Source organism: Callionymus lyra, chromosome 3, assembly GCF_982586985.1.
Source record: "Callionymus lyra chromosome 3, fCalLyr1.hap1.1, whole genome shotgun sequence".
NCBI classification, from domain to species: Eukaryota; Metazoa; Chordata; class Actinopteri; order Syngnathiformes; family Callionymidae; genus Callionymus; species Callionymus lyra.
This window is the reverse complement of record NC_141820.1, coordinates 29,152,745-29,180,701: the sequence shown is the minus strand read 5'-3', so window position 1 is coordinate 29,180,701 and position 27,957 is coordinate 29,152,745. Positions and strand designations below refer to the sequence as shown.

At 39.5% G+C, this 27,957-nt stretch overlaps 2 protein-coding genes across 3 annotated transcripts in view; both read right to left on the bottom strand.

Annotated features, from left to right (window-relative positions):
* The window catches only part of gatad2b (GATA zinc finger domain containing 2B), a 28,748-nt gene extending 11,860 nt beyond the window's left edge, over positions 1-16,888 (bottom strand). For both annotated transcript variants that reach the window (XM_087787434.1, XM_087787435.1), the window contains exons 1-2: positions 16,733-16,888; positions 622-1,005 (exon numbers count right to left, since the gene is read on the bottom strand). In XM_087787434.1, the coding sequence (XP_087643560.1) occupies positions 622-1,004 (383 nt within the window). In that variant the 5' untranslated portion in view covers position 1,005; positions 16,733-16,888. The remainder of the gene's footprint in view (positions 1-621; positions 1,006-16,732) is intronic.
* A 5,225-nt stretch (positions 16,889-22,113) lies between these two features.
* Positions 22,114-27,957, bottom strand: LOC148084346 (immunoglobulin superfamily DCC subclass member 3-like). The gene is made up of 14 exons (XM_087786069.1): positions 27,774-27,957; positions 27,058-27,363; positions 26,629-26,773; positions 26,348-26,478; positions 26,138-26,275; positions 25,885-26,043; positions 25,105-25,270; positions 24,698-24,948; positions 24,281-24,445; positions 23,550-23,738; positions 23,304-23,417; positions 22,410-22,536; positions 22,266-22,329; positions 22,114-22,188 (listed from the first exon to the last, which is right to left on the bottom strand). The coding sequence occupies exons 1-14, from the start codon at positions 27,955-27,957 to the stop codon at positions 22,114-22,116; spliced, it is 2,214 nt and encodes a 737-aa protein (XP_087642195.1).

Genomic DNA, 27,957 nt, shown 5'->3' with positions numbered 1-27,957 from the left:
GAATGCAATTGAAATTGTAAATTTATTTTATTTGTTTGAAGTTTCTTTCTGCCTTTCGGTACATCATGTGATAAAAATACATTGATAACAAACTCCTGTATGATACATTTCCACATTTCCAGATTTTAGTCTGGGGAGAACCTAACAAAGTCATAACTTCAAGATGCAGTAGGTCCCTCATGACATGTTTTGAAGAGGAATAATTTAAAATTCTGAAAGTTAAGTTTTCACATTAATTGCCCTTTAAGTCTAGTCCGAGTTCCATAATAATATCACATTGATTTGTCTAAACCATATAAAATATGTACATTGACACCTGACTACAGTGTATGCTAGCAGCAGATAACCACTATAGTCTGCTCCTGTAGGAACAAACAACAACACTGATGTAGCAACACAAATAATATGTTAAGAATCCAACATATACCCTATTTGACTTTTGAACACACTGGTTCCATTTTTAAATACTGCCCATCATTAACAGGAAGTCAGTGTAGCTGATAGTTAATAAATAATGAGTTAAATATCCGTATAATGATTGTTAAAACTTTTAATATTTGTATAAGCAAATCAGGTCTAATGATTTAGGTTGTTGTGTGTAAAAGGTTTTCGATCTCTTACCATCTTGTTCCAGCGCTCATATCCACTGGTTCATCAAGCATGTTCTCCTTCCCATTCGTGCTGCTTCCCACATGGCTGCCATGTCCTCCCAACCTCACACCACCATTCAGTTTCTCTTCGTAGGCAGCAGCTCCCATTAGACTGCGGTGGTGGAGCGCACTGGCTCCAGGGCCCTTTCCATCTCCCAGGGGCCCTGTGAGCTCCAGTCCAGCAAAATCAGAGAGATCCTTGCGCTTAAGCAGTGCCAGCATCTTGAGACGTTCCATGGCTTCATGGCCCTCCATTTTGAGACGCTTGGCGAGTGCCTCCTCTCGGTCACCCGGCAGCTCCAGACCCCTCTTCAGCAGGTTCAGCCTTAGTGCTTCCTCAGACTTTTGTTCCATCCTAGAGCACAGAGAACGGATATAATTGTTAGCAGCAGAACTGTCATTAACTCGAATATTTCTGTGCAAATCAGATTAAATCCATTAAATTGTATAAAAAAAACAAGGTATAATTAACATGGACAGTCATACTGAAACTGAGACCAGTTTTCTGATGCATATGTTTTAAGGACCTAGAGTTTTAACCCGTGCCGAGTCTTATTTTGCTCCTTCACAGAACTATCCAATAAGATTAACTTCCACCGTCTCATTCAGTTGAGACATCATGCAAAGAGTCCTTGTGTCCCATGTTTCCCTCTTTGCCATAATGTTATAAACAGTCATTTTTGAAAGATACACATGGATGAAAGTCATTGATTGCAAATATACGTCAATTCAATGCTATAATTTAGTCCTTTGATTTAAATTATTAGGTTTAAGGATGAGGTTTGTAGCAGTTCTGTACACAGTATATATACACAAGTTTAACTTGCGGCCATCTTAAAATTTTATTGGGTTGCATCGATGTAAAGCTCAGTCATTACAGATTTTACCATAAAGAAGTCATTTTGTCGCAGGGTTTAATTAAAGAAAGGTGAAAAGTTTAGCACCTTAAAAACAAGCGAAAAGAAGAACTTCACGTCAAGAGTATTCCATCCATGTTAGATGCTAGAATTGTTGATGCTCATAACCACTGTACTGGCTCCTCTCATACGGTTTATTAAATGTTGTGTACGTATGTTCTTATGTACGTTCTGTTTTTAGTTGATGCAACACTAATTGCCCTACAGGGACTGAGGTGCATTTCCATGCCTACCTACCCAACACCACATGTTAGACGGCTTTATTAGTGTTTGACAGTCATGTTATGTTAACTAGACGCATGCTTGGTCCCTGGATCTTTGTTAATGTCTGCTCGGAATACATCAAACCGGTTACAAGGTGTAACGCGATGTGTTGATCTTGGCTTGAACCATCTTCACATAGTCTAGTATTCAGGTCAAGATTGTTATAGTCATTTATTGATATATTGAAATCCTAATCTACAAAATTGTATAATTTTCTTATGGAAAGTCTTAAGACCATTCAACCGCAGATTCCATTTCTATTCATTTGTTTTACTCTACGCTGCATAGGATTTAAAAAAAAGATAGCAGTTTTACTCAAAGTTTTTTTTTTCTGACTAGTCTCTGATGTAAATGGATGCAGTGTCTAAACATAAGGTAGAACTAGCCATGGACGTCTCTTTAGGGCTTAATTTCTGCATTTAACTCACACATCTCTAGCATTGACGCAAAATGTGATTGATTGGCAACAACAAATTATTTGAGTTGCAATGCAAGACAACAACAATAGAGTGGCTGCTTGACAACAACGATAAGACACCGAGTCCAGGCCCTAAACCTCACTGGCTAGACCTCCAGTTGGTACTGGACTTCAGGAGGCAGCGGGACAATCCTGCACTTCTTATCAAAGGAGACATAGTAGAGACACGAGAGGGTCAGTGACTTCAAGTTCCTGGGAATATAAATATCTCAGGACCTGAACAACAATACCCTGCATATGAAAAGGCACAGTGGTGGCTTTACTTTTAATATCACTAAGGGATTCCAACCTGTCCCAGGCACTGCTGCTGCCCCACAGAACATTTTCATTTAAGTGTTGTTGAGGTACAGGAGCAGCTCTGGTCAGATCATAATACGAGCACAGTGACCTCTCCATCATACATCTCTCAGTCTTTCCTCGTAATGTCACATCTCAGCTCGGAGCTGGAAACATCACCATAGATTTGGGGTCACAACGGAGGGTAAAATACAGTTTTTTGTTAGAGGTACAACCATAAATCTACATATTGTATACTTCCGATTTGAAATGTTATGGTTCTATAAAGCACACACAATTTATTATATCAAAATCAGAGTATTTTATTAATGCCATTATTAGTGATCCACTGTTTAGGAAATAGTTTTGGTATAATGTGCAACATCAAACATTAGAAAATAACCGTTAGTTCTTTTAAAGGTTTAAATATTTAATTTAGAAGTACTTGCTGTACAGTGGGTTGCGTCGCATTTCCTTGCAGAAATAATTTGAAAACAACATGAATCCATACACAAAGGTGTTGCACAGATATCATGGGGGTGGTTTCAGAGGTAAGGCCCGGGAGGATTTCTATAAAGCTCAGAATCTGAAATAATCCCTCAAATTAAATGAAATAAACTCGATATCATGTTGCCATAACAGACAAAGACATTATCATGCTGCTGCTTCAATCTATTTGCCTGGCGTGAGCGGTTTCTCCACCCAAAATTGATGGAAGAACTAGAGAGGTCTTCATGTCTCCACCACAGAGGATCTCAACCCTCAAGAGGTCTATTGGAAAACATTTAAACTGACATTCGTTCCAGGCGGCCAAACTATAACAAGTGGTCACAAGTGGGGATCACTTTCAGATCAGCAGGGCCTGCATTGTAAATAAAATAATGCTTGTTTTCGTTCTTCACCTCAAATACAACCACCAAAACTTTGTTCGCCACAGCAAAGGATTATGTTGCGTAAGCGTTTTACATTGAATTAGCAGAATATTAAAGCGTGTCTTTTTAAATCAACTGTGTATGACCTGTTTCCTATTTCATTGCACAACACATATACAAGTTAAATGTCATTCATCCATTTTCATATGTCAACATAGCGCGAGGTTGTCACACAGTTACAGCATCCGTGTGAGATAACCTGTAGAAGATAACGTACTTTTCTCAAAGTCCTCAGTAAGTCAGTAAACATAAAACCCGCTTTCTTTTGCCTACTTCTCTTCTTGTTAGGCTTGTACTTCCAGCACTATGGTTCGTTTTATAACTCATTTGTGCATCTTACAATAATATAGAAATGAACTCAATGAACTTAAATAATATCCTATGATAATTAGATGGGTAGAGGTTCTGTAGAGTGAGTTACACATGAATACATAGCATTGTTGTTTTATTGCTCACACATCAGTGGGTTTTGTGTAATTGCGTTTCAATTTCCCTTCCACTTTGTAGTACTGTAGTTACTTGCTTATATGTTGTAAAATGACATCTAGATAGATGGATATAACTTAGTTGATCAGGTGTAGAGATCCAAATGGGTTGAGGTTTCAATTAAATCAGCTCTGAATTAGTGCAAAACTAGAGCCACCATTATTGTGTTGTGTAGTTTGATGCTACTGCTAAAGGTCTACCATCATTTGACATCTCACTTCAAGACTGTCCCTCACGGCGTCCTTTGATTGTCCCACGATCTTTAATATTGTGATGCACTAATCTGTCCTCCTGTAACATCTGTTATCCTCTTCACATCTATTTAACGCAGGGAGGAGTCTTGCTGATTACACAACACATCCCTTCCTGCCACTGGCCTACTTCTCAATTCAGTTCAATTCAGTAGTGATGCAGTGGCGGGCCACACGCTCTCCTTTCCATGGACACAAAACTTCCATGTTTATCCTTCACCGGTAAGAACCGTGCGCACATATCGTCAGGAAATTCCCCTTTTTGTTTTTAACCATCGGGACACTTCACAACATGATAGTAGCCTACATCACCCTCCGTGCCCCCCCCCCCCTGAACCCCATAATCCTTAGCGACCACACCACTAGTTCTGGCACTCTTCCAGGCCGACATTTCAGGCACATCTCGCAACTATAAAAGCCGGCATCGACAGGACGGTGATGAAGTCATTCGAGGACAGACAGGCAACAAGGAAACTTAAGACAAAAGTTGGGGAGGCACAAGCAAAAAAAAAAAAAAAAAAGACCAGGCGGAGACACTGTCCAGACATCCACTTACAACCCGCATTCCATCAATAGGCAGCGTTCAGAACCCCTTCTCCATTTGCAGCTGTACTGTACCACAAAGAAAACCCCTCCCTTCTCCTTTACCCTCCCCCAGTCCTCAAACCTGTGCCCCCCCCCCTCCTCCTGCTCACTGTTAAAATAAACACATGCTTACTTTCAGGGCCTGTGCATGTAGCCAGAACTGTTACGCCGTCCAATCAGGAGTGGGCCTGAAGTGCGCAGATATGTGCACATGTGCAAGTGTGTGAGATGGATATTTTTTTTTTTGTCTTGCAGTATATGCATCATCCTCAAACGTCTTTGTCTGCAGGCTCAAACACACACTCTCACACACACACACACACACACACACACACACACACACACACACACACGCATGCAGAGCAGAAAGGAGGCAGAGATGACAACTCTCTCCTGACATAATGCCAATACTTAATTCCCTCTTCCCATCCCCCAACACACGCACACACTCACAAAATGTTCTTTATGCACGGAGCTGCTCGTCTATCAGATGGCGGCAACCAAAATGTCCTCCGCACAATCAGCAGTCATTTAACCCGTCCGCCGTTAACGCTCGTAGAAAGGCGTGCGGGCACGAAGGTGAGCACAAATGTACCGTCGAGCCTAATTTTTTTTTTACCAGCGATCCGCATAACGACAATTTATTTGGCTGATGCAACTCCTCCCTCGACTTGTTTCTTTCACGCGACGGTACAAACCCTTTCACGGCTCTTATTCAGTGGCTCTACATCTAGATGTCAGTGCTACGGTTCGAGCCGTAATGGTGGAATAACTGCGACTCAACACAACATTTGATTTGAAGTCAAATAAGCTAGACTTCTATCGAGACCTACTTATTCAATTTACCCGTTCTGTGTCGGGTAATCCTCTTAGAGCAGGAGTACATCTTCAAAAACATTTAGGTGTGCACTACATGTGTAGACGTTATATCTGAAGTGTTCTTAAACACACACCGTTTGGTCCTCCAGCACTTGACATGTTTGGGGGTTCTATTTGCTCACAGTACACTTGCACATGGTTGCAGAAATATGGCATCATAGCACTAGCATGATATACATTTAACCCTTTATTTATCCTCAAAGTCACCCTAACCCTCAACACTGACTAGCTACAGGCGTACTGTACACATAGTCACCGCTTAGCATGTTCTTTTACGGGACATTATATTAAAATGTAGAAGAAGTCATTGCAAGTTAAACATACAAACCAATAAATAATTATAATAATTTCTTGACAACTCTTAGTTACCGAACTACTCGTATAAATGACACAAGTCTGTCTAAGAACAGATTGACGGCAGAAAACTGTGGTGAAAGAATTGTGATGACCCCTGACCCCATCTCAACAGAGGTGTTAGTGGCAAGGAAAGGAGTATGTCAAATCACAATAAGCTCTTTTCAAAAGGAAACTTATCACATGTTTTCTTTAAAACAAATGACATCCGATGCCAAATACCACCAACACAAAGCAAGACAACATACTGTAGTTTTTACCGATACAAGTAGAAACTTCACCACAGCTATTGCACTCAACATGCAACTGCTGTTCAGCTCCCACAAACCTTTCTAGATATACTCGCTGGCTAGCTTGTGTAGCTTTACCATTCATGAGATAGCATTTCTGGGTCAACCACACCAATTCAGGTTCATGACCCAAAATGATCAATCTGAAGATAATAAAAAGATTTAAGTTTGTAGTTCATGACAACAGGCCATGAAGACAGTTACCTTTGGGAAGGTCATCACATACAAAGATAAAAACAACCTTGTTGATACACTTCCTCCTAACTTTTTGGTTTAACGGTAAAACCTCTCATCATATCACAAGCAAAGTTCCACCAGAAGAGAGCAGCTGACCCAGTACCAGAGGGGACAGAGTTAAATAATATAGGTCAAAAACAGGTGATGGGTTAACTTCTTGGGTTAACATGCCTTCAAGTGCAACAGTTGATGTTTGCAATCTTAAACTTTATGAACATAAATATAGCCATTCATATGTTCAGTATACATGTAAATATTCTCTATAGTACTTGATAACTGTAGTAGCAAAAGGAGCAGCAGTGTTGAGGACCCAGAACCAAGCAACAGTGTACAGGAAGATCTGGATACCGTTAACATTTTCCTGGCATCTGTGTGCAGAACAAAATGCATGCACCACAATGGAACGTTATTATGTTAACAACATAACAGATGTTAATTCTCACGACACGTTTATTTTAATTCAGGGAACTTGCTGCAGCTCTTCGCTTCCATTATTCACTGAATAGACAGGTTTACCTGACTGGAATGATTCATAAGTGGAGAAAAACAGGACGTCGCCCATTATCATGGCGGCGTCATTTCTCAATAACGCACACTAAGCTGTATGTACGTCAGGATATCAGCAGAAGTTGGGCTTATGGTTGTGAATAGAGCCACTATTCTGGGCATGTGAACATGTGTCCCACTGTCAATTTGTGTGACAATGAAAAACGAACTTGTCCAGCCAGCTTGGCCCTGCGACAGACTGGCTTCCTGTCCAGGGTGTCCCCTGCCTCTCGCCCTACGATACTGGGATAGGCTCCAGTCTCCCCGTGACCCCGGGATAAAGCAGCAGACACTGAATGAATGAATGAACTCGTCCAGCCAGACATGAGTTCAAATAAACTGGGCCACCTACTTAAGTAACTTGTATATATATTTTTTACAAAGTAAAACTGATTAATTTAACGCCACAGGTAATTAAAATTAAATTGATTTTTGGAGTTTCAATAAAATCACATTCGGAGCTAAAAATGCCTCAACATGGCAAACGCTTGAACATGAAAAGTAAAGGTATAATCTATGAATAAATACTGAACAAATGTTCAGTTTTGGCGAATCTGCTTTGCCCTGAGCATGTAGACCACTTAACATTTCTAAAGAGAAACATGAAATGAAACCATGTGGTACTAAGTGGCAATTAAAGTATCCACTGACTGAATGACTATTGTTGATGTTTGTTTTTTTGCAGTCCTGAGTCCTGAGCAGTTGACAGCTTTTGGAGTTTGTTTTTTTTAATTCAGATTTTATCATGAACAAAATACAAAGATATATTTTAGTTGCAGCAAATATACACAAAATTACAACTCTAGACTTAGCAACTTGTAACCCAGAAGACCGGATACTCAGTCAAAACTATCTGTTCAAAACAACCACAACCAGGAAGGCCCAGACTTCTTCCACACCTTATTGTCAAATCTGACATTAAGATTATTTCTTTTTCTTGAAACTCTACCGTCTGGAAAAGCGCTATATAAATACAAATTACTTACTTACTTACTTATAGTGCATATATTATGATGTCATCAGTTTAAACGTGAACCATCAACAGAAGTCTTCTTGAGGTTCAGATCATGTGCACTTTAAACCGAAACTGTATTAATCTTTGCATCAGATAAAGTGGTCATACAGAAAAATAAGCTCTTTTAAATACTTAAATAATTACTTTTGGACTATTATTAAATCAACAAACATCAATTGTTAACACAAGACTATCCATTTTGAAGAGGATATGTTGGTCTTTCTTAGGGAGCCTGGGATATCCCTCAAAGAGTGTTTTTGTTACATTACATTATTCTTCAGTGTGTCTGGTTATTCCTTCAACTGGTCAACATTTTAATCCTCTGGAAAGAGAAAAATATGTAGGTCAAAATAAGTCTTACTAAATCACTTAAAATCAGCCAATAGGAAAGATTTGGGAATGCACATCTCCCCAAAACCGTCAAAAGGGGTTTGCCCCTGAAGTTGTACTTTAACAATATGGAAATGACTTAAATCACTAGACAAAATTACTGATATCACTTGCATAAAGAATAAACAATTTCCCAAAGGAGACCTCCTGAGGGATCAATAAAGTTTTACCTTACCTTAAATAAAGTTTTACCTTAAAGAACGTCAATGAAACAGTTTTAAATACTGCACAAAATCAACGATTATATATAATTTAAATTCAACTTATTAAACTCAGACCTTTAATTGTTCCCACACACTATTGAACATTATCAATGATGAAAAGAAAAAACTAACCATAAATATTATCTGTGGCCTGGTGGAAAACAATCATAACCAAGAATATCTCCATCCCTCCGCTCTATTTCTTTGCAGAAGCAGGATTTTACTGAACTCTAACAGCTGCAAAGAAAAGGGTGTTACACATCTCCAACAGAGAAACTCTAACATTAGCTTTACAAATCTGGTCCAGAAGTTAAGTACACCGTTATAATACATGCAACTGTATTTAACAATTCTAGTTGAATATAATTTATATTGAAAAAAATCTTTAAAAATGGGAAAAAAAATCATTCTATGAAAACTGTTACTTGGTGGGATAATACTACAATAAGTAAGATCTTAAATTGCAGAATATAGATTTATTTACAAATATTTGAATTGTGGGAATAACTTGTTCAATTAGGAGTATTGCAGGTCTATATTCTTCACATATCAACAAGGTAAAAAAGGGATAGAAACCTACTGTAAAACCAGCCTCATACAAAAGGTTCACAATAGACCACTCACGCTTCTCATTCATACAACATTTCATTTCTGGTTGTTTCTGTTTTCATGTCAGCCTTGTACATTTGTAATATGTAGATAAAGTAAGGGGGAGAAAAAAAGGTCAGGCATCAGTCCAGCATATTTGTGTGAGTGAGAAGTGAAAGTCTGTGCAGCAGAAGCAAAATTCCCAGTTTGCTAGAAAGCACTTAAGTTTAGCATTTGCTCCAAATTTCATTCATCATTATTGCTTGCTGTTATGGGGTGTTGTTGACCATTGTCAGCCATTTTTTCTTCTAATGGAATAAGAATTTTTTACTGCGTGAATATCTTATCGTTGATCATTAGTTATTAGGAATTATTTTTGTAGAGAATGCATCTGAATCCGATTGGCATCATTGGCGGAAGCCTAAGGCGCTGGGATCGGTAACAGACATGAAAATGTGGTATCGAAACATCCCATTCATACTGTAAATCAAAAAGAAAAATAATTTCATATTGAGCTGGGGTGAGTTCTACTACGAGCCAAAGTACTATGAAGTTGTTTTCAATTCAGACCATAACCACTTCCTTACATGACTCAACTACCCATTACACAGACAATTGTCCAGTCACCATTTCTTACACACTTTTGACTTGAATTTACTTTTAAATTGTCTTAAAAAAGCTGCTTCTCATCCCCTAAAAGAAAACTGTGAATAGTGCTTCATATGCAGTAGTACAACAAAGCTGGACTATTAAGGAATATTTAACAATATTGTCAAAATATAAATACACAGAAAAATAGTTTGGAGTGAATTCATAAAAAGTATGTGTGAATGGCTGTCAAAAGCACTACCGAATTTCCCCTCGCGGGACTAATAAGGGATTCTGAAAAAAAAAAGGGAATTAATTCAAAAGGTCCGTAACAACTGATCTTCGAGCGTGGGTTGCCAAAACCAAATTAAGTTTTTTTTTTTTTTTTTTAAATACTAGTTATACTAGTAGTTATTACTTTCTGTATAAATGCAATTTATTTCCATCAAAATAAAATAAGATAATGGCAAATGCATCATTAAAAAACAATTATTAGTTACATTATTATTGGATGCAGATGAAGAGAAGAGGTAAACTTACTTCTCTCTTTTTACTATATTGCTTAAAATGTTGACGTTTAAAAGATCACAGACAGCCAAATAGAAGCCAAAAGTGGAATGTCAAGTAAAGTACAGTCAGACATGCAACAGATACCAGGATGCTGATTGGATACATTTCTTTTTTCATGTGACAATGTCATGCCCAGATGAACTAAGATGCTGCAATAAAGGGGCAATTTTGTTTGTGCCCCACAAGCAGGATTTAAAAAACAAGAAGCGTTCACCAAAGTACGCTGAAACTAATTATTGATTCATTTCATTAAAAAATTAAATATCCCCCGATTCACCAGCTGCTACCTCAGTAAAGCACTCAGCCAAGGCATACCTCTGCCAAGGACTTCACCTCAGATCTCTCCTCATCTCATATTTTCATCCGCTTATCCAGGTTCAGGCAGCAGCTCCAGCAGGGTGGCCCAGACTTTCCTCGCCCCAGCAACCGACTCCTCTTAACGCAGAGGAGCCCCGTCTACTCTGAGACTCTCCTGGATGACTTTATACAAAAAAAAGGACCATGCTATGAACCCGATACATTTGGTCAACCGTGTGATCTAGCACTGAGGTGCAGAGGGAGACCATGCAAAAGCATGAAGGTCCATAAATTCAGGAAGAGAAAAAGCATATATTAATATTTAGAGGCCATACAAGTTATTTGTAAAACCTTCAAACCTTCCCATGTTCAGATGGAACTACAGAAGCAAAAACATAACCACGCAATATAAATACTCTACTGGACTTCATCTCTCCATCCTTTTGTCAGTGTTTGTAAAAGAATAATAGCTTACGTTTTGAGTTGAGACACTATTGTGCAGTCACACAAGCATCCGATTGAAGGTGTCAAACTTATAATGTGCCATTGTAAATTAATGTTGTTAAAACATTTTGATGTGAACTTTATTAAAACACATTGTCGTTTAGGTTTATGAGCATTTTGTCCAGAATATTTAAGCAGCAGGTCATGGTGACAATGTATATGGGATGTGTGTCATCTCTCTCTTTAGCTTTCTCACTTGAAAATGACACCAAAAGTGAACGTTGACTGCGAGAAGGTTTATTGACAAAACACGGAGACTAGCACTTAAAGCCAGGCCCGACAACAGCGCAGCTCTGACTGACAGACTGAGGCAGTACTTTGTCGGAGACATGATAACAGTGCCTCAGTTACCTGGTCTTAAGTCTGGAACTGTTCTATGCTGGTTCACTGTCTGTAGACTCTTTTCCATCCCACGTCCAGTGAAAAACTGTTTGATTGTGTGGCTGACTCAGACCTTAGGATTCCAACTATACGACTTTCCCAAAACCAGTGTCTCCCCAAATCTAAAGTGGACCACCGTTTGGTTTCCCCCTGTATCCCCGAGTCAAGCAGCATCTCCACACACACACACTTGCACACGAGGACATGAGAAACGAGACCAACGCTTGCATATGGCTAGTTTCGGATACTAATGATACCAATCAGGATGAGGCCCTTAGCAACAGACGTGGAAAAGATTGTTTGGTGCAGAGGAGACGAGGACTGTGGGACAGTGCTCAGGAGCCAATGGCTAGCCAGAGAAATGTTTAGCAGTCGACTGAAGCCACTGCTATTTTGACGCCATGCTCTGGAAGATAATTACAGAAACCTTCACCTGCCGTCTGCACGCACAGCATGGACACGCAAACACACACACACACTTCTTTATTAAACTAATAACATCTCATCTCGTTGCTATGACAACGGTTGTCTATTTTTAAGCTGTACCACTAATCAATTCCTATTCTGCTGTCGCCTAAGAAGGGGGGGAAGGGTGGGGTGTGTGTATGTGTGTGTGTAATATTGGGGGCGGGGGCAAAGGGGAGGAGAAAAGGTGGGTAGGAGGAGGGGGTGAGTGTGAAGTTGGAGACAAAGAGCTCATCTACTTCCTCTGTGGAAGTGGATGAGTGTGTCTGAGAATCATCTTACAGCGATCCATGGGCAAAATGATCAGCTGACCTTTCCATCCGACTAAATTCCCCTGTCAACGTCCTCACTATGAGCGTGGCATGGACCGACCAACAAAAGTCCATCACATCAACCGGGAGGTCAGGGCAAGTCGGCTTGTCTTGTGACCCTCACAATGAAGGCCGTCTAGGAGTCAAGCTCGGGGCTTATCACTTCGACTTCCTTCAGCTGTGGAAAATAGATTTTTCTTTTCTCTTTAAAAGCCAATGCAAGCATCCCACTACAAAAGTTGCACATACACACACACACACACACATATCTATACTCTAAATAAAGTTGTTCATTTATTTTGCACAATAGGGCAACGACGTGGGTGAAACTGGTGTTTTTTTGTCATGTTGTAGTAAAAAGGATCTACAGTATACCGCAAATAGTCGTATCTTACAGCGTGAGATCATTTGGATATTTTTGTCATTCACTGTAAGGTTGAAAGCAAAAAAATGGGAATTTTAATAATGCATTTAAATTTCTCAAATTTGGACGAATAAACTTAGGAAATCCAATTTGCCTGCATTTAACAATAAGCCGGAATTCAGCATGGAAAGGGTGATATGCATTTACTTTTGCAGAACTCACAGACTACCACAAGTGAACTAACCAAGACCATCTGAGGACATAGTACATAATAGAGAGGGAGAACTATAAGTTGCATCGGCCCCCTGATCTCTTTCAATGGATGTGGTGAGTAAACATGTTTTCCGTTGTGTTCTGGATCGGAAGAACAACAATCCATATACCTTGCTATTTGGTTGGATCTATGCCATTTTCCTAACATTTTGGGGGAATCAACGATTAAACCAATGTTACCTACCTCCACAAAGGTCTGAAAGTTAGCCACTGTCCACTTCTGCTCTGCGACAAGTAGAGCTAAAGATGACCATTAGTCATTCAAGTGAAGCAGGAATCGATCAACATTATAAACAAACGTTACCCATCTATGAAACCCTCACTCTGTGTATGCAGCATTTCAAGCTAGCAGGAGCAAAGAGCCAGACTGCTGCATGCTGTTAGTTCAACTGAGCAGAAATAACAGCAAAGGTATAACAAGGAAATGTCTGGAGTTCATGTAATTGGACAAGCAGCTGTTTTCGGACATCGGCCACCAAGGTTTCAGACACCTGCAGCGGCACTGGAAGTCAATGAAGTCTGTGAGAAACATGTACCCGTGCTGTGTTAAGAACTGTTGTGACCTGAAGTACACATGTTGCAATTTGTGTTCTACTATCTGAGCATTTTTCTGGTAAACTGATGGTTAGTTTTATGTTTAAAATAACTGTAAATATGCTTAATCTTTGTCATTTTTGCACTGAAAGGGAACCTAGAAAGAGTAATATTTTAATTTTAACATGTTTTAAATCATTTATCTCTGGCTTTTATGATCTCTGGCTTTCTTTTTAAACGGGTATTTTCAACTACTTATTAAAAGGAATTCATAAAAACAAATACAACATTTTAACAACTACGGTTGATGTCATTGCACTGGTAAATTAAATACTACAACATTTTTTAGTTTTTAGCAAACCGAGAACAGAAAAAAAACATTGGAAATGTCAAATGGAAGTGAATTTTTGATAATATTTTTCATCGCAATCTAGCAATTAACATAAAACCTATAAGTAGTTTCCTATAATAAGAATGGCAAAATACTTGAGTTGATAATGTGTACCACCAACTTTGCAAATCAACACAAGAGATATCTTGATGGGCCAAGTCGACACAATGATTGACTTAATGTGAGTGAAGACGTTGCGGTGACTTTTCTTTCACAGAAATGTGTTATGAGTCATTTCTATACAAGTCTTAAGAGAACTTTAAACTGTCAAAGCACTTTCGTTACACAAGGGCTACACTACTCCTAATACGAAAGAGAAAAAAGACCACAATGAGAGCAGGACAAATCTAAAGATGTTACAGAACGGGAAACCTTAGGGTCTTGGAGTTGAAGCTCCAGAAGTATATGGCTGTGCTACAGACAGAAGAATGAAACGCATTATTTTCTTGCTGAAAAGGTTATGTGTGGAACCAGTCTGAGCCGGTTTGTAACCAGACTGTATGGATTTATTTCTCGATTAGTGGCCGTTAGTGGTTAGATCATCACATAGTGAGACATGGAGAAAGCCAGCTTTTTTTAAGAAGAAAAAGAGGAAATCTCTTGCCACTAACAAAAAAAGAGTGCATAACTTCAGACCACAGGGTGGGGCAAAAGCTGTTTCACCAGCCAAATAGGAGGGAGAGAAAAAAAAAAGCGGGAATACAACATATAGTGAAAACGAGTTAGAATACTTTATTAGTCCCGTGGCAGATTGATATGTGTCGGGTTCATAAAATGGTGCCCGTTAGGTTACCTCAAAGAGGAAAACGGTTAAAGGTTCTAATGCTATTCTTGCATACAAACATCCTAACTGATGCAGATAATGTAAAAGTGTTCGAAGGAGAGTAAGGTGAAAAAAAATCAATCTTATTCCAAGGAGTTTTGGCTGTAGCTTATACACTGTAAAGATCATTCACGATTTAGAAATGGATTGATTAGTGGTAAACAAAGTTGCCACTAAAAAGTCACACAACAGAGTCTCGGGATAAATGTTCCTTAGTTGCTGCATCGTATAAATGCTTAGATTTGGTCTAAACTTAATTAAAATATTCTATGGTTATCTATTTGATATTTTTAATAAACATTGACACAATTACATTAATTTATTTCCAGATTAAAAATATTTGATTTAGAAAGAGAACACAAATTCAGTTTAAAGTTAAATTAGGATGAAACATTTGTGTATATACCCACATGACTGTGTCACAGTATAAAGAAAATAAAGTATACTTGTAGGATAAGCTAATCTGACTCGCAACCACCACCTTTCCAAGCCATGCCAACCAACCTGATGTCCTGCAACAGTATTCCAAGGCTGTCTCCTGTAAGCAACATACATTTCAAAAGTGTATGTGGAATTTCATTTTGGACTAAATAATAGGCACCGTAAATACTGTATATGTGTATTCCTGCGTAGAATAACAAGCCATACCTTGGTGAGAGGGAACCTAACTTCTATTACATTTGATGTACCTAGAAAAGGAGGGAAGGTAGTGATCTTACAAAATGCCTGAATCACCTCATCTGACTCCCTTCCACACAGCGAAGCATTATCTCTTGCCCTCACCCCGAGCCAACCATCACAATCCTTGGAGGACACCACGGCGTCTATTTCTGTCACTTGCATTCTTCACGTTCGGCATCTAGGAGCTTAGTAAGTAAGGATGGAGACAAAAATGTCATCCATACATTCGTTTTAATCCAACCCCGTTCTTTTTTCTCCCTGGTTAATGTAACACGGTAGTTGGTCAAAAAGGATACCATTATTTAGTAAAAAGAGACAAATGAGGGCAACATTGTCACAAGTAAGGACTGTCAAAGCACAGAAAAACGTTACATAAGGTCAGCCATTCAACATGCAGTTATTGGTGATCAACCGATAAATAGAAAAAACATGAATAACGGTTGTTTTTTTTTGGCACATCGGTAAAAAAAAAAAAAAATGTGCATCATCTCATTCAATGCTAGTGTGATTTGTGTAAAAACGTGTTTAAAGGTAGGCGTCAATGTTACCACCATCATGGCTTCTATAGTCAGCAGTGTTTGTCGGCATCACTGCCGTTATATTTGGTTAAACGTGTCATAAATACGACAATATGGCATAAGCTTCTACTACTGCTGCTGGTGTGTGTTATTCGCCTGTCTCGTGTGTGTGTGCGTGTGCGTGCGTGTGCGTGCGCGCCTACACAGCGGCCTTGTCCTTACAGTATGATGCTCGGAGGCGCCAGCAGCCATTTAGGTGCATATGGAGCGAGCGGCGTCTCTACGTGTAAATGGCTGATGCGTGATCAAGGCTCGTCTCTCAATGAACCCCCAGAGACCCCGGAATCTAACAATGAAAACCCGGACCGGAGGTATTTTTCGACCACAGGCTCTCTTACTACCTACAAGAACCTTTTCGGCTTTTTCTTCCCCTTTTTTTTTCGTTCCGAGCGTCTCACTTGCTCAGGCATTTCCGTGCAGACGAGGGTTCGGGGGAGACGGCGGTGGTCGCTGACATGTCAGGCGGCATCACTGACTCGTGAAGCTCTTTTGTCTTGACAGCGAAACCACACGAAACAACAGCTAGTTCTTCTCGTGACACTTCGTGCCGAATCCCGCCGTTGCCATTTCAAAACATCCCCCCCCCCAACCACCGTTCACGCCTAGGCCCTAAACGCATCCTCGGACTCACCTCTACCTCCTGCCGCCTCAGAGTGTAAGGTCTCCGGGTTCACGGTCCGGTCCTGACGCGCTGCAGCAGAGCCTCAACACCAGTCCCGGGCACCGGCAGGAAACACTGACGCGTTGATTGGACCCAGGCAGTCGCTCACCCTCTCGGTGCAGCTACGACACGCCTGTGATTGGCTGGAATGTCCAGACAGACCGTCGATAACTTTCCTCTGCGCCCCGTGATTGGTCCGTTCGCCGCGACTGCGAGAGACCGATTGGTTAATATTTTTAATGGCCGAATTAAGCAGTCAGCTGATTGGTGTATAGTAGTGTTGTTGTGGGTGTCTGCCTGCAGAGCTATGATCATTCAGAGAATGACCACGATTAAAATGTTTATCTCTCTTTCTGTCTAGGACACAATTGACTCGCATTTATCTGCTTCTTTGATTCCAGACATGTCTACTTACTTCCCAACTTCTTTTTAACAGTTTGTGGACACTCCTTAATGCCAGACTGTGCCTAACACTGACAACTCCTCGACCCTAAACCTGTCTTGAGTCAAAGATTATTTGCCTCTTCATTTCATTCCGTGCCTTTTGTCTGTTCTTAAAAATAGCCAGTCCTACTGGCTGAGCAACACAACAGATTTTGAAGCTGAAAAAAAAAAAGTTGAAATCAACCCCGCCTTCACCCACTTATTTCCATGATGACGCCGTACATTCCATTTACTTTTGTCAAACACACAGATTCTGTATTTTTGATACTTTGATCAGATGAAGTGATGAAAACATTCAATTTGAATGTGACTTCAGTCACTGTTTTCCAATTATTTAACTTTGAATGGCTGTATGTTGTTGATTCATTGCATGTAAAGGTTCAATAAGACAAGTGAGCAACTGCTTTAATTTATCCTGTAAGATTGTATGTCAGCAATGATGGTCCGATTATTTCGTTGTTTTTAATGATGTGCCAAGTGACCTCTTAGTATGAAGGTCATAAAGACTGTTTTGGAATTAATTGGATACTTTAACATTTTTCATATATATATATATATATATATATATATATATATATATATATATATATATATAAACACCAGAAGTGCATTCACTAACAGTATGTACTTTTCAAATTATGTGAATGATTTGTCGCTATATGTAATAATCAAAAAAACTTGGCTCGCACTATAACTATAATAAGAAGCACTAAATAGTTTACTGATCAGCTTCAGAAGGAGTTAAAGACAAATAAATGAGGGCTGTCAGGTGTAAGAGGTGTGTGGATCTAATGTACAAATGTTTTTCATATGTTTATTAGAATATTTGACTACAGATACCTCTTTTTCCGTGCTGATCCTGATATCAGGTTAAATCTTCACTTCTGAAGACGGGTAAGTAAGACAGCATGTTAGCTAAATCTTCAGTAAATTGACCATAAATATCAAATCATCAATTTAAAAGTGCAAAGAAACACTTGAAAATCCAAATTGGTTTGTCTTGTTTAGCACTTTAACAACTGTTCTTTATACTGTACTCCTAATGTCTGATTTTCTCATGTACTACTTCCCTAAAATACAAAGCAAACCAACCCTAAACCCAAGTAAGCACTAGAACAACATATTAACGCCACACAGAAATGACCCAGACTCAGTTGCCTCAACCTCGGACCTTCTTCATGATAGACAGAGGCACCAATCACTACGCTAACATCAACAAAAAATAAATATTTACAACTTAGATGATAGATCAAGCATGATGACCAGTTGAATGTATAATCAGCACAGTTGAACTCCAGAGAAAACCATAGTTCTACTCGGAATTTAGATGTTAAACAAATAGTTCCAATTGAGGTATATGGCTGCACTGATATGAGACATTTTCACACACACACAATATTGTATATTCATTATAGTTTAAATATGGAATTGGACGGTTGAATGTTAATGTGTTATAGTATCATATTTGTATTTATTTAACAAAAGAACCTGCCAGGAAAGCTTTGTAAACAAATTTAAGCTCATATATAAATGGCAGAGAGAAGATAATTTGCAAGATCGCAGTTACACCATTCGGACACTAGAGGGAGAGAAACACCACTTTTCAAAAAACTGTCTGTATAGTTCTTTTAAATTATTTTTGATGACTAAAGATGAACGTTTGTCAGGATAATAAACTCGTCAACAACACTCCACCTTCGCTTTGTCTGACTACTCAACGTTAAATAATCCTGTATGATCAATAAAGTTTTACCTTACCTTACCTTACCTTATTATGTTCAAGGCAAAGTTTAATAAGTTAATTGTTTTCAGACTGATGGAGCTCTTGTTAGGAGTGTGAAACTTGCTGTTCTCGGATATAAAACAGTATCAGGGGAAAAAACTCGAGATAGAAAAACTTACCTAAAAATGTCAAATTATCCGACAGCAAAATACATTTCAAAGATTGCATTTATTTATCTATATATAACACTGGCTCTTTTCTCTGAATGAGGGTTTATGTAATTCATTGAACAGTCTCAAAGCACACACACATAATAGAATTGTAATTTTTCCATATTTTCTCAAATATCTTTTACACTACATATCACAAAACCATGTAAGAGTGAGAAACATTTCCCACGTTCATGTAACTTCCTGACCACAGCCAGGCGGGCACTGGCCTGGTTAGTTCCAGCACTGTTCTCAGAGCTGGCTTAGAAATAAACTGAGTCACAAACTCACATTTATTACACTGAGATCAATAAAATCAAGCCTCAAGAGTAGTGACGGAGTAAATACACTTCCAAATCCCTCCCAATACTCCCAAAAGTATGTCAGCATGCAGTAACAATTACCTTAAAAACCTTCATCTTGTTGGAGTCTTTTTAGTTAGAGCCTTTTTTTACAATCAATCATTAATGTGGTTATATAAATAGCTAGAAAAAATTCACCATTAAGTGGTTTAGAGTTTGGACCCCCCATGCAGACATGGATCATATGGCACGTGCCAATGGTAGCCGAGAACATTTCTAAACATGAACTATAATCCTTCAACTATTTTATATTTCAGGCTCTCAGAAGTACAGTAGTTTTGAAGTTGGGAAACTACAGCATACATACTTTAATAGCTTTTCAGAATGGCTGCCTTGGTGCTTGGTTCCGTTTTACTATTGCTTATTTTGTTTGTTATTTCATTCTTTTATTCTGTACAGTAAAAATTTCAATTCTTGAGTTGGGGATTGAAGAGGAGCAACAGAAAAAATGGAAACGTCTGATTTAGGGTTGATAGAACTTGAGCTTGGACAGGAGACTCATGATCTGGCCGAGCTGTTCAGTAGAATAAACTTTAATATATATGTTAAGTCAAACACAGAGACACAGGTTATAATGAAACGTCTTTATTTGGTTTGAAACATGCCAGCATGAGGAAAGGAATGAAGGCTTAAAATGCAAAAACAGACCAAACTAACAAGAAGATCTGAAGGCATGTTTGTGCTTATATTTAACTTAATATAATCAAAATACATGTGATACTACGTAAGGGTAATATCCATTTAACTTAACTTGAACCACATATATAAAACAGGGAATGAAAAAAAGAGTGATGACGTGTTAATGCTTCATAATACATTTGGTTTCATGTCTGTAGTTGCCTTCAAGCTTCATTCATCTTCCATTCTGGTCACACACACAATTCACACTTCAGCACTTAAAGCTTTATGTTTACAAACCTTAAAAGCACTTTGAATGATTAAAGCTTTGTTCCTTCTTATCTATAGCAACCGGTTTCTACGTCTAGCATATTTTCCTTTCCACTTGTCCTCTAGTAACTTGAACTATGAGTCAGGCGGGATGTGAGTTTTGGTTAAATAGACAATCGCTAACTCCATTTGACTTTCCATGGAAAACTTTCCGGCTAAAAAAGGTCACATCAAATCTTACAAATCTTACAGAAATCTTACAAAGAAAGAAGTTATTATGACAACGAGCCACAGTTCGTGGCATTGACCATAGTTAGCAACAACGCTTTTAAAACAAAGTACACAATTCATGTTAAAAAAAACACAAATAATAAACAACAAAATAATCTTTAGGTCCATGTGTGTGGTTTTAAGAAACAACAACACAACTCTAGTAGTGTGGAAGTTTCTGGAATATCTTGTAGAACAAATGAAATAACACTCATCAGCTGAACATTCCATATCAATCAGTCAATCAAATCAGTTTGGAGAAGCTACATCTATATTATAATGTAATAGAAACTATTTTGGTTGAGAGTGTAGTGTGTACATCATTATTATTTCTTTATTTCTTTGCTTTGGTCATAAACATGTTTCCACACTAAAGAGCAACTATTCATCAACATTTCTTCAAGACAAAGAGCTAATCTAAATATTTCTATTGACATAAATGTTCTTCAAAATATCTGACATTTTCTTTTGGTCATTCTTTTCAAAAGGTTAAAACAAAGAAGGGTTTATCCTAGAGGGGTTTTAAAAGAAAAAGTACTGGACGAAAATGTTTTGAAATCATGAGCGAGCATTTTTGGTTCTAGGTTGAGCATTTAAAAGAGAAATTAAGAAGGATTCAGTATGAATTCTCCAGATAAATAAAAGAAAAAAAGTCAACCAAAATCTTTATATCTTTGGGCATCAGTCAGCTTGTTTTTTTCACAAGAGAACCCTTCATTTTTGGATAGGCTGTCCGTGCATTCAGGTCATTCATCACCTGAAACTTCTTTCCAACTCGGTGTGGTCGGAATCCCAGGTTTCTTAGTTGGAATAAATTCGGATTTTCTTCGTATGACCAACACAGTTCTGTTCAAGACGGTCGCTTCGAAAGACAATCACACCTTCAAAGGTTTTGGAGAACTTTGACCAATGGCTTGTTTAAAAAGTTGCCGCGCCACAGTTCTGTTCTTCAGAGTGTTAAAGCTTCAAAATGGCGTGGACGAAAGCAAGTAAGGGTTTTTGGTTGGCACACAAGGCATTTTAGGCAAAACAGGCCTTAGCCATGGCTTCGACATTCTTGAGGTAGACTTTCTTTGGGGTGAACAGCTTCAGGGCAAAGTTCACAAGTTTTCAGGTAAGGCTGCAGGGATTTCTTCCCTTAGTTATGGCAGGAGAACAAAGGCAAAGTGTCCCTTGTCCAAATGTATGGCAACAAATGGGACATCAAGCAGGAGATCTCTGAGAAGGACAACATTTTGGTTATAAAGCAGATACTCCTGGTAAATGGACGAAGGCAATGAGCTTTGGTTTAAGGACGTGCGGTGGGACAGTTCTTGGTACTGGCATCATATCTTGTGGTAGATGTGTGAGCAGCGGGTTTACGAGATAGATCAAAACCCATAAAGCAGCAAAGGTTGATGAGCATTTGGATTTTGGTGGACGGGAAGAGGTAGGAGTTGTGCTGAGGAAGATATGCTATCCAGAACTGGTTCCTGATATGGTGGAGGAGTGCTGATCGATGAGGACCTGGCAATGACTGGGACAGACCACCTGCAACAGCCAGAAAGAGGTTAGAAAATAACCTTTTTTTACACTAAACATCATCAACAAACCTCTGGCACAGGTGCGGGCCGGAGACCAGTCTTCGGGTCTTTATGAAGCATGTCCTGTGTCTCTCTACTGCAAAACAAACTGATAAATAAAAACAGCATTAGCCACACGTTCATTTCGGGAGGATGATTTCCACCAGGTAGTTCCACTAATGCACTTGCCTGTGGCGGTATCCGAACAACAGGAAGAGAACAAGAAAGATGATGCAGGCTGTGCCAATATGGATGCCAATAACGATGCTTCCCAGGGAGGTCTCTCCATCACGACATGGGCATGGATCCTTCTCTCCTGCACACGTTAGATTTTTGTCACAGAATGGTCATGATACTTCAATCAATGCTTGTACACAGATTAAAACATCTATTAAACCAAGAAAGTCAAAGATTATGTCTATACTGTGAGTACTTTAATCTGCCCACACCCATAATCCACCTTAATATCAATGGAAAAAAAAGATAATTCGTGTCATGGAATAAAGCAAGCACCATGTTTTTCTGTAACATCTGATTTTAACTCAGAATTTGAAAGCAAAAACTGTCATCTACACAGCAAAATGAAGATATAAAAGATATAAATGAAGGTGTACTATCTTGTTGTAATTAATTAAACACGTGTTGCGTTCAAGGACAATTAGTGACTGTTAATCATGTTTATTAAGATGTTAAACATCAGGAAAATTCTGTATTTTTTAAAAACCACGTCAAGCTAGTTTTTAAATGCAGTGAACTTCTTTTTTATTACTATTATTCGTCTTTTTTTACATTTTTATTTTCTCATTGTGTTGCTCCCTCCTCCACTATGTGCAGCTCGCTCTCAGGTAAGTGTATAAACTATAAACCAATGTTTTTATGTAAAGCATATAATTATTTTGTGTTTTGAGACTTATATTCGTTTTTTATATAATAATTTGAATACTGTTGTCTGTATTGACTATTTTATTGAATCTTTTTAATATGAATTGCTGTTTTTAATTGATCTAAAAAAATGGTTATTTCTGAAAAAAGTGTTTTTTTTTATAAAGAGTGAGTGACAAGAGATTGATTGAATGAACTCACCAGTAGAATGAGCCGTCATCATAGCCTCACCCAAAGACACAAGTCTCTTTGAGGAGACGCTTTCTCCATTTCCATTGTAGGACACCAGCTTGAATTCATACACAGCACCGTTTTCTGAAACAAAATTACAATTTCAATTGTTGCTCGTTTTATAATAAAATGAACGCATCTTTTCAGGTGGTGTTTTTTTTTTTAGCTCAGACCTCCAAAGCTGTGAAGCAGTTAATGGTAAGAGGTTAAACTTACGCAAATGAGCGACAGTGTGGGCGTTGACTTGAGAGGGGAATTGAACCGATCCTTGGAAGTCAACCTGGGGGACCCTGCGATAGGACAGCCTGAAGCCCTCTGCCTTGCCCGCCTTGTTTGGGAGTTCCCAAAGAACCTGGACAGCACTTGAGTTGACCACCTTAGTGAAGAAGGTGGGAGCAGCTGGCACTGGATAAAGACAGACAATGAATTGAATATAAGGCAGTAATTAGTGTTATCTTGACAGTAGTAGAATAATAATGTTTCGGGGCCAGAGTCAGCAATCTTTGATATAGGAAAAAGCAATTTTAATTAGATCTAGATTAAGAATTGTATTCCTATATTATATAATTTAGATGAGAACCCCCATTTATACTATTTTATGTGATCAATCATTTTTGATCTCAAATAAATAAAGAGGGAACAATAAAACCCTTGAAAACATATACAGGGTATCTATTGATAACCGCATCAACTTCAAAACCTTTAGTGACCACTGGGTGGCGCCACATTTCAAAGAAGAGTGCTTGAGGATGCTTCTCCAAATAGATACAATTCTGATGAAAGTGACCGTGCCTCGTATGTACGTCACGTGATCTGACACTGGTATACGGTCTTATCTGTTTCAAGTTCGTAAATGACTTGTGAGGTTTATTTAAGTACTTTGTACATCAATGGCCTAAACATTTGAAGCAAAATATGTTGAATCATAAGAAAAAAGAAAAAATCACCTCCACCCAGCGTTGTGGCCACCACTGTGTTGGACTGCTGACTGGCTGCCAGGGGAGAGTAGGATTTGACGTAGAGGGAGTAGGTTGTGGCTGGCTCCAGTTTGGTCACGTTGTGCTGGAAGGTTTCTTTGCTGGTGGCCTCTTGCAGTTCCAGACTATCAGATTCTGAGACCACATGAAGAGGAACATGAGAAAACAGCCTTTACTTTTTTTTTTATAAATGATTAAAACCAGGTGAGACGTTTCTAAAAATTGATAGGTGGAGCAACCAATTCCTATAAACACCTATACTTGTGTGTGTGCTACTCCATAGCTTCTAAAATGTGCCTTGCTCAAGAGCACTGTGACAGTGCTCAGATGCTGCCTCTCCTGTAAACCTGAGGTTTGATGCCCACATTCAAAAAACGACATGCTTACCTCCTAATTTACGAATGTGCATCACATATCCGATGATGTTCTCACTGGCATTGGCCGGGGGTTTGTTCCAGGAAATCTGCAGGGTGTTAGTGGACACGGCCTTGGCTGTGAGACCATGGGGGACCGCAGGGAGGTCTTTGGCCAAGGCCACTGCCAAGCGGGCACTGGCCTGGTTAGTTCCAGCACTGTTCTCAGCAATGCACTGGTAGATGGCCTCATCGTCACTGTCTATGCGGGTCAGGGCCAGGGTACTGTTACAACACACAGGAGAATCAGTTCAGTCTTGTATTGGAATCACAATCTCCCATACATTAGGAGTTAAAGTCCTGATTAATGTTCTTTATCGAAATGGTTAGCACAGTATCTTTCCAAGAAAGAAATGTTCTATTCCAAGCATTTTTTTTTACCTGTTGTTATTGGTCAATTTGACATTCAGTCCTGGAATTAGGACCTTTCCATTTTTCAACCAGATGAGATGAGGTTCAGGGACACCTTGAGCCACACAGGTGAAAACAGCGCTGCCCCCTGCTGGTTTGGAAACGGACTGTGGCCACTGCAGAAATTCTGGGGGGGCTGAAGAAGAAAGTGTTTCATAAATATTAAGCTTTACAGGCTTATATATTATCATCCACAAAACCTAATACACACAAGGGGAAAAATGCTTGTAGTAATAAAGCATCTTATCCTTAACCTTTCCATATTCCCTAATCATGCTGAAATCCTTCAGGCCCTCATACACATACCTCGCTGGTTTCTTTATTAAATGTATTTCCCATTTTAATGCTCTTATAACACATCTAAGGTGAACACAAAATCCATACACACGCACACAAGCATGCATGAACACTCACAAACAAAGGCACACACTCTCTTCTTCTGTCTTGAAACAAAGAAAATCAATAAATGAATGAATAAATTGACCCACTGACCTATTTGATCAGCCTGCATTTGACACACACACACACACACACACACACAACCACACACACACACAACCACACACACACCCCCACACACACACACACACACACACACACACACACACACACACACACACACACACACACACACACACACATAGCGCAACAGACGGACCCACTAGTTATACATGTAATAAAGACGCTTGAACCTGCTCGTAACAAAAACATTTCACTTGTACGAGGTGAGGATCTCAAAGTTCCACTGACCTTGAACGACAAGTCGACCGAGTGCTGTGCGCCTCATTCTGGTTCCAGGTCTGTTGGCCGCGCACACATACACACCAGAATGTTGCAGCGACACATCTGAGATCATCAGGTTTCCTGTACCAAGAACCTGGATGCCCTCTACGCCAATAGAGCGTCCATCTGAAGGAACAAACGAAATATATTTCATGTTGATGAGGACTCTTTAGAGGACTAGTGTTCCAGGTATTACGGGGGGTTGTATTGATTGTTTTACCTAGTCGACTCCAGGATACTATAGGCCTCGGGTTTCCAGTTGCGATGCACTCCAGAATAGCCGTTTGATGCACTGTCAGTGTCAGATTTTGGGGTCCTGATAGAATGACGGGTTCTTTGTAGGTTCTCAAATGTCCTCCTGAACAGAAGTATGCAAGTTAGTAGTTCTTAATTTACACTGACATTATTTGCAGTAGTTGCCAAGGCGCACCGGTAATGTTGAGCATGGCTTCGTTGCTGTAGCGAGTGTTAGCACTGTTGCGAGCAACACAGCGGAAGGTCCCAGAATCCACATGCTTCACACCGGTCACTTGAAGCACCCCCATCGGGAGGAGGGTGTATCTGAGGGTAAAAATGTCTTATGAGCATGTGCACTAAAGAAAGTCAGGTAAGTAAGTAATTTATATTTATATAGCGCTTTTCCAGACCAGGGTCACAAAGCGCTTAAACAATCAAAGCAATACTCAATAGGTGACGTCACAAAGCTGATACCTGAGGTCTTCAGTTGACAGCGGTATCCTGTCTTTCTCCCACGTGATGTCCGCTTTTGGTATTCCATCAATTTGGCACTGAAATCTTGCTACGCTGCCTTCGTCCACCGACATCGAAACTGGGTGAGTGTGGAACTTTGGTAGTGCTGTGGAGATAAAAAAAAACACACGTTTGAATTTAAGAATGAGGTTTGAGTCCTGTTTTAAAGCTACCTTTTTTCAAACTTCTTTTAAAAAGCAACAGTATAAATTCTGAAGAGCAGTGTATCATCTCCTGGCTTGCAAAAGTATTTTTGTGTCAACTCACATGGCTTTAGGACTAAAGTTTGGACTAACCAAGCTAATGAAATGCTTGAGTTCACCCCTAATACTTTGTTATTTTAACACTTATGTATTTGGTATATTTATTGTGGCGCTGAAAAATACTTACATGCCAATTGTACTTTGGCCTTGCGACTGACCAGCATGCCGTATCGGTTTTGGGCGGCACAGTCATACTCGCCCATATCTGCATCAATTCCCTCTCTCCGTTTTTGGAAGCTTTGAATGAGAAGGGTGCCGTTGGACAGAACTTGAACCCGCGGGCTGGTGGATAAAGCCAAGCCATTTTTCCGCCATGTTATCAGGATAGGTTCCTCTCCCTGTACGCGACAGTCCAACATCAGAGGGCGATCCCTCACTGCAATCACATCACTGGGCTCCTTCAGGAAGGAGAGTTCGGATGCTAAGGTGGAACCTGAGGGTAAGAAAGGAAATATTCTTCATCAGATGTTTGTATAGACACTAGATGTGTTTTTTTTTACCAAAAATGGGAGCAAGCATTGAGTAAAATATATCAGCATCTAAGTAGGCGCCACAAATTGTGAATCCAAACAACAATAAAGGGTAAATTCCAATGAGCTGTCCATCCAGGGAGGGCTACAACAATAGCAGTGGGCAGGAGTTAGCGCAGCCCTTTTGAATGCATCATCTTCATGAGAATAGAGTTCTGAATATTATCGTCTGCACTAAACCCCCACGATCCTCATCCTAAAAGTCCATCATGCACCCCGGGGCACCATCTGCCCCCTTCTTATGCATCCCACCCACCCCTCCTTCTTCTTCCCATCCATTCAAATCCATCCCGAGGTGACTTTCCCATGGCACCAAGGTCCACGTCCCATTCTTGTTCCCTCTTCTTCTTGACCTTGCTAACACCCAATCTTTTTGGGGTGTTAATGTCCTCATAGCCATAGAGACCATGAACCTGAGACAATAGCCACCATCTGCACTTGAGCTCTCTCTTCAACACGGACCGTCCTGGCAACTGACCTTGACATTGGTCTGGCAT